General features: G+C 38.4%; 1 protein-coding gene across 1 annotated transcript; it reads right to left on the minus strand.

The window, feature by feature from the left end:
- Window positions 1-223: 223 nt before the first annotated feature.
- On the minus strand, window positions 224-1,168 carry LOC102829558 (olfactory receptor 4D6-like). The gene has a single exon (XM_006876470.1). It carries the CDS (start codon window positions 1,166-1,168, stop codon window positions 224-226), a length of 945 nt encoding a protein of 314 aa, XP_006876532.1.
- Window positions 1,169-7,453: the final 6,285 nt, after the last annotated feature.

Here is a 7,453-nt window from a genome sequence, read left to right on the forward strand (position 1 = left end):
ATCACAGCAGTCTAATCTGCAAACCATCCTGGGAATAATGCATATCCATTGTGCCTGGGTCCCCATGAGTTGGGGGTTGAGGTTGACTTAATCAATGAGAAAAATAGGGGTTTGTGACCTGGAAGATATACAGGGAAATGACTGAGGAGCAAAGAACTAGCCGTTTTTTAACCTTAGGCTAAAAGTTTGAGAAAATTGGATTTCCAGACTCAATATTACTCCCTCATCCTAGTTTATTGCTCTCAGAACACTGAAGTCGTCTCTGTAGTCTCCTCATGGCTGACTTCATCTCTTGGTTCCTCAGTGTATAGATCATGGGGTTCAGCATGGGGGTGATGACTGTATTATTGATGGCTATGGCTGTGTCCATGGGCAGTGCAATGAGGGGCCGACAGTAGATGTAAACACATGGAACAAAGTGGAGAGTTACCACCAGGATGTGGGAGGTGCAAGTGGAGAGGGCCTTGTTACGCCCCTCCCCAGAGTGGGATCGCAGCATCACCAGAATAACAGTGTAGGAGCCCAGGAGGAGGAAGAACCACACCAGAGTCACTAGCCCATTGTTAGAGATCATGAGAATCTCTAGAACAAAGGTGTCGGTGCAGGCCAGTTTTAGCACCTGGGGCACATCACAGTAGAAGGCGTCCAGAATGTTGGGACCACAGAAAGGGAGTGGAAGCAACAAAATTATCTGGGCAATTGAATGCAGACCACCCCCTACCCAGGAAACCACCACCAAGGTCACCCATACCTCTCTCCTCATAATAATCACATAGTGGAGGGGTTTGGCAATTGCAAGGTATCTGTCATAGGCCATTACAGAGAGGAAAAATATGTCTGCCCCACCAACAAAGTGAAAGAAAAAGATCTGTGTCATGCAGCTATTGTAGGAAATGGTCTTCCTCTTGGATAAAAGGTCCACCAGGAACTTGGGGACAGTGATGGATGAAAAAACAATGTCCAGGAGTGATTTGTTGCGTAAGAGAAAGTACATGGGAGTGTGGAGGCGGGACTCACAGGTGACGGTGACCACGATGAGGACATTGCCCAATATCGTTGTTACATACACAATAAGGAAGACCACAAACAAAAAACACTCCAGCTCCTGAAATCGAGTGAGTTCCAGGAAGACAAACTCCTTCACATTGGTGTGGTTGCCCTGGTTCATGGTGGGGAAGACCCTCTTCCAGGTGTGCCTGTGAGGGTTAAGAATATGTTGTCATGAAGTAGCAAAACCATTTATTATATTGCTACAAGGCTTTCTAAGCATCCAGGTTCTCATGACTGCTCAGAACAAACATGTGGACAAGAGATTTCTTTTTTTATGTACTGGAAATTCTGTACCCTAATGATTCTTCTTTCCAATGCAAAGACACTGGGTTGATAGGAAGAACCACCACACTCAAGGGTCCTATGTCCTTATTGTGATTAGAGGGAGATGGATGAACTGTGGTCCATTTTGATAGTGATTTATGTTATGTTCTGCAAGAGTAGCTTCTTTATATGTGCACAATGATTTATAGTTTTTATCTACAACAGCTCATCTGTTTTTGATCCTCATGATGTCTATATGGAATCTAAAGAGTGGTTATGTGTACCTTTACCTTATACATGGAGGAATGGAAGCTTAGGGGTGTTAATGACTTGCCTAGAGCTGCATAATAGCAGAATTAATGTGTCAAATCAAGTATTTGAACACAAACTGTAGGTCTTTTTACAGCACCACTCTGCTAAATGAAGACCCACAGGGACTTATGACTACTTAGGAATTTTTGGAATTGTCCTGGAGTGGCACCGTAGGATAAGTACTTGACTTCAAGGTTGGTTTGAATTGCAAGATTGGTGGTTCAAACTCACCAGCCACTCCTCGGAAACCCATTACAGGGTTGCTATGAGTTGGAACCAACTCGATGGCATTTAACAACAAGATTTAAATGAGGAACTTGTCTGTTTCAAGTGGTTAGCAGTTTGAAGTCACCCAGAAGCTTAGCTGAAAAAGCTGTGAACTACTAACTGTAAAGATCATAACCTAGAAAACCCTTTGGAACAATTCTACTCTGTAACACATGAGGTTGCAGTGAGTCAGAGGTAACTCAATGTCATAAGTTTGTTTTTTTGGTTCTGGTCTTGCCTAAACAGTTTCTTGACTACTTTGTTATCAGTCACTCTGTGAGAGAAAGATGAAACTTTCTGCTCCCTTAAAGATTTACCCTATACAGGGTTGCTATGAGTTGGAACTGACTCCACAGCACACAACCACCACTACTTGTCAAGGATTGAATTGTACCCCCTCACCCCCACCAAATATGTGTCAACTTGACTGGGCCATGATTCTCAGTGCTTTTGCAGTTATGTGATGATCTCTCATGATGCAATGTGGTCTGATAAACCGATAAGAGAATTAAACCCTACACAGGGTAGCTATGAGTAGAAACTGACTCTATGACACTTAACAACAAAACTACCTTTAATCTCATCATGGCTCTGATATGATGTAAAAGGGATTACCAGAAGTGTGACATGCAAAATTTTTTATAAGAGACAAAATGAAAGAAAAGTGAACAGAGAAGAGAGATCTACTGCCACCAAGAAAGAAGAGCTGAGAGTGTAGTGTATTCTTTGGACCTGGGCTTCCTGCACTGTGAAGCTCCTATATGCAAGAAAAAATTCATGTCAAGACTCATGGAGATGTCCAAGGAATGTTGGACCTCTAGATGCTGAAAGGAGGCAAGGACGTTTTTCTAGAGCCAACAAATAAAGAAAGTCTTCTCCTAGACCCAGCTCTCTGAATTTTGACTTCTAGCCTACTAATCTGTTGTTAAAGTTATTCACTTACAGTATTTCTATTATAGAAGTAGTAGATAACTAAGACACTACTTGATCTTTCCCTCTTCCTTTAAAGGAAAAGAGTTCAAGGTCTTCATATCACCCCTGCTGGGAACTCAGGGAAATCTGGACCTTATTAACCTTGGCACGCAGAAATTTTGATAGTGTGTAGACATGCATCATTGTTCAGACCTCATGAAAGTAGAACTGGAAACTGATCATTAATAGGACCTCAGAGGTGACTTAGTCCAACTCTTCTCATTTTGGGGATGAACATAGAAGGACATTTCATTTTCTTAAATCAGATTTTAAATTTGTGAAACAGAAGATTTTAATGAGGATTATTACCTGGAAGTCTAATCATTTTTGAGTATTGTTATACTGTAGCAAAATAGCTATTTTGAACTCAATTATTTGGTCACCAGTGGACAAAACTCTTTTTTTTTTAAAAAAAACTTTTTATTCTGAATTAGTTGGAGGTTTATAGAGTGAATCAACATGTTTATATTAAACAAATGGTAGGGCTGCATATCTCAAGGCCAGCAGTTTGAAATCACCATCTGTTCTGTGGGAGAAAGACGAGGCTTTCTGCTCCCTTAACAATTTACAGCCTTGGAAACCCTACGCAAGGTCACTATGAGTCAGAAGTGACTCCATGGCACAGAACCACCACCATATTTTGTTTCATCTCAATGTTTTCAATTCCCTTAATGTACCACCCCATTGGTCCCACAGGTTTATCCTTCGACTGCTTCTTATGACATCTGACTCTGGGATCCAGCCCTAAAGTTGACCTGGGTGGGGCACTTTATTCCTGTCTTACCTAACAAGAAAAATCAGGTCTGGCCATACAGCCACACTGTATGAGCACCTTGTAAAACTCCAACATAAAAGGCAATAGCATGACCCACTACTATATCCAAGGATGCAGCTATTTTGAGAATTACACTGTGCACACGCAGATACCTAACTGACCTTCAGAGATAAAAATAGTGCACAATCTTTCTTCCATTCATTTCTCAATATCTATCTGCACACCTCCATGGTGGTGACTAGAGGAGGGGCCTGAGTGACTGGGCACCCCCAACAAATGCTGGAGGTTTCTACTGTGCATGCACACTGACCTGCACAACAAAGGCTACTGGTCAGTCGGCTATGGTTTTATTTTTGTTTTTGCATGGTGTTTTTTTGTCTCTGCTTTTATATTGTTTCTGTTTTTTGTACTTTTGGTCTCACTTTTTTCCTGGGGGTGGGAGCTTTCTCTCCCAACATTACCTAAGAAGAGACAGCAGTCGTGGCCATATAGCCAAGCTATAAGCATACCCCATAATATCCCACCAACTTGACAGGTGCCAATACCAACTGCTAGGTGTTGCACACAAAGCCAACACTGGCTAAGATAGCTTGCATCTGAGTAATAAGAGAGGTGAAAAGGGAAGCCTATCTCCAGATTACAGTCACCAGGAGACACTCAGTAAGCTTAACAATACAGCAGCATACATTCATTTAATCATTGAAAACACATCTAACTACTGAAAATGTTCAAGAAAAAACAACAAAAGGTCTCAGCACATGTCCCCACACAGAAAAGAGTAACTAAGACAAATGAGCTGGAGGCAGACATAGACTTCCCACAAGAAGAAGAGCAGACTTTGAATCTGACTGAGAAGGAATTCAGAAGAATGATAGGGAGACAAATTCAAATGCTCCACAGAGGGGGGGAGGAAAATAAGGAAGAAGTCAGGAAAGTGCTACAGGAGAAATCAAACAAGATAGTCATAGCATTGGAAACAATTTAAAACCGGCAAAAAGAGGTCCAGATGATTAATAATAAAATATCAGAAATGGACAATATACTGAAAAGGCAAAGGAGTATAATTGAAGAGATGGAAGCCAGAACCAGTGAGCTGGAAGACAAATCTCTCAATACTGCTAAGATAGAAGAGAAAGGATAAAAAAAATCTGAAGATAATCTAAAATTCATGCTTGATAGCATAAAGAGGAATAACTTAAGAATTATTTGCATTCCAGAACAAGAAGAATCACAGAAGTCCACAGAGGAGATAGTTGAGGAGTTACTGGAAGAAAATTTCCCTAACATCTTGAAGGATGAGAAGATAAACATTCAAGAAGCTGAATGAACCCCAGGAAGGATAGACCTCCAAAGAAAATCATCAAGACATATCATAATCAAGCTCTCCAAAATCAAAGATAAGGAGAAAATCCTAAAAGTGGCCAGGGAGAAGAGAAGTGACTTATAAAGGCAAGCAAATCAGATTAAGCTCTGACTTCTCAGCAGAAAACATGCAGGCAAGAAGGCAATGGTGAGATGTATATAAAATCCTAAAAGAAAAAACTGCCAACAAAGAATTGTCTATCCAGCAAAACTGTCAATCAAATACGATGGTGCAATCAAAACTTTCCAAGATAAACAGAAGTTAAGAGATTTTGTTCAAACCAATCCAGCACTTCAAAATATCCTAAAGGGAGTTATTTGGACTGAAAACCAACAAGAAAGGATAACAACCAGAGATTGACAGACATGGCAACACCACCAGGAACTCAGATGACAGATAGCAGAGTCCAGAACAAAACAAAATTACAATGAACTCAAAGGTAGTCAATCAAAGATCAAAATAATAACAATGTCTTAGAAGGGAAAAATATAGGAATAGAGATCCAGATGGTGAGGAGGTCAGGTAGATTACAGGATACAATAGACTGTCTTAAATGGAGGGAGAAGTTAATAGACTATAGGGAAACCCCAAAGAAAGTTAATACTTCACAACTTATCATGAAAATTAAGAACGAACAGAACAAAGAAACATTAAAACTAAGAAGAAACTGACAAGAAATAGCAGTTTTAATAGATAATTATGGAAATGTAAAGAAACAATTTATTTCTAATTGCATATTTAATTTCTTTTTGTAGGTAGACTTATTGAACAGAAATAAATGACAACTTTTTAATCTCTTGTGAAAGTGGAATATTGAAGTTTTTGTAAGCTTAATAATGTTGCTAAATGCCATTGAGTTACTTCTGATCCATAGTGATCCTGTATAGGTTTTTCAAGGAGAGGCTGGTGATCTTGCACCGCAGACCTTGCAGGTCAAGCCACTTTTGCAGTCCAGCGCAGTAACCCACAGCACCACACCAGGACTCCTTAATAATATAAATGTAAAAATAAAGCAACTGAAATAGAATAAAATTTTAGTAATAATTTTTATGAATATTGAGGTAGGAATGAAGTTTATTACACATTACATCAGAGATTATTGTTGTTGTTAAGTATTGTCATGCCCGTTCCACACAAGCTACTTTGTAAATTGTTTCTGACGCTTTTAAATCTTCATAGGAGCAGATATATTTCTACCACAGAGTAACAGGCGGTCAAACCACAGACTTCGTGATTCGTAGTACAGTGCATACTATGTTTGATTAAATAAAAATATGAAGCCTTCATGGTCTCAAAGTACTATAAATAAAAGAAAATCTAACAATAATTAAAAAACTTAAAAAGTATCCATTAAAAACATACAGGGGGGCTTCAAAAAGCTGGTGGAAATATTATAACATCTTTATTTCCCCATTATCTTTTAACCCATTTTTCCATGTATTTTTGGAGCCCCTTCATAATACAAAATGGAATTAATGCTTTGATAAGTAAGAAGCTTTTGTTAATTGAGACAAAGAATTTAAAGCAAAAAATTGTCTTAAATAGAGTTGGCCAAGCAGCATAATAAAGGACCTTCAGCCACGTTGTTAAGTGCTGTAGAATTGGGTTGGTTCCAACCCTGTACTGGGTTTCCAAGGAGCAGCTGGTGAGTTTGAACCACCAACATTGTGGTTCAAACTGACCTTCCAGTTAATCAATACTAGTAATCAAAGAAATAAAAATTATAACTTCAGTGCGATATCACTTCTAATCTTGTAGAATAACAAAGGTTGAAAAGATTCATTATTGGTATGGAAGAAGTATAGATAGCAATAATCTTTCTGTGTTCATTTTGGAAAGATGGGTCAAACTTAAAATGTGGAAATCTTTTGACCCAGAGATTGTACTTTAAAAATATGTACTAAAAAGGAAATAAATTATATGCTTAGTATCATCAGGACAAAGAAAGTTCATCATAGTGCAATTCAGAATAAAATAATTTGGAGCTTATGTAAATGTTCACTATAGACAAAAAGTTCAAGGTATTATGGTTAAATAATACAATTTAATATTTTGAGTCATTTAAATTGATAATGTTGAATGGTATTTGATAATGTAGAACTGTATTTGTAGACAAGGCAAGACCATTTTTCACTGACAGGGTAAGCACTGATGAATCACATAGTCTACTTGCCTAGCACAAGTCTGGAAAGATGTATATCATAATGGTCACAAAGATTTTCAACAGGCAGTTAGATTTGGGTGGCATTTATTTTTATTTTTATTTTTTAAGGTTTTTATTGTGGATTGAGTGAAAGTTTTCAGGGCACATCATCGGTTTCACTTTCAAACATTCATATACCTTATTTCATTACATTGATTATAATCCCCTCCACATACCATCATTTAACAGAGTTTCTCTCTATCCTCTTTAGCTTTTTGGGAAAAACTTTGCCTTTTTGGAATTTACA

Source organism: Chrysochloris asiatica, unplaced genomic scaffold (genome assembly GCF_000296735.1).
Source record: "Chrysochloris asiatica unplaced genomic scaffold, ChrAsi1.0 scaffold00381, whole genome shotgun sequence".
NCBI classification, from domain to species: domain Eukaryota; kingdom Metazoa; phylum Chordata; class Mammalia; order Afrosoricida; family Chrysochloridae; genus Chrysochloris; species Chrysochloris asiatica.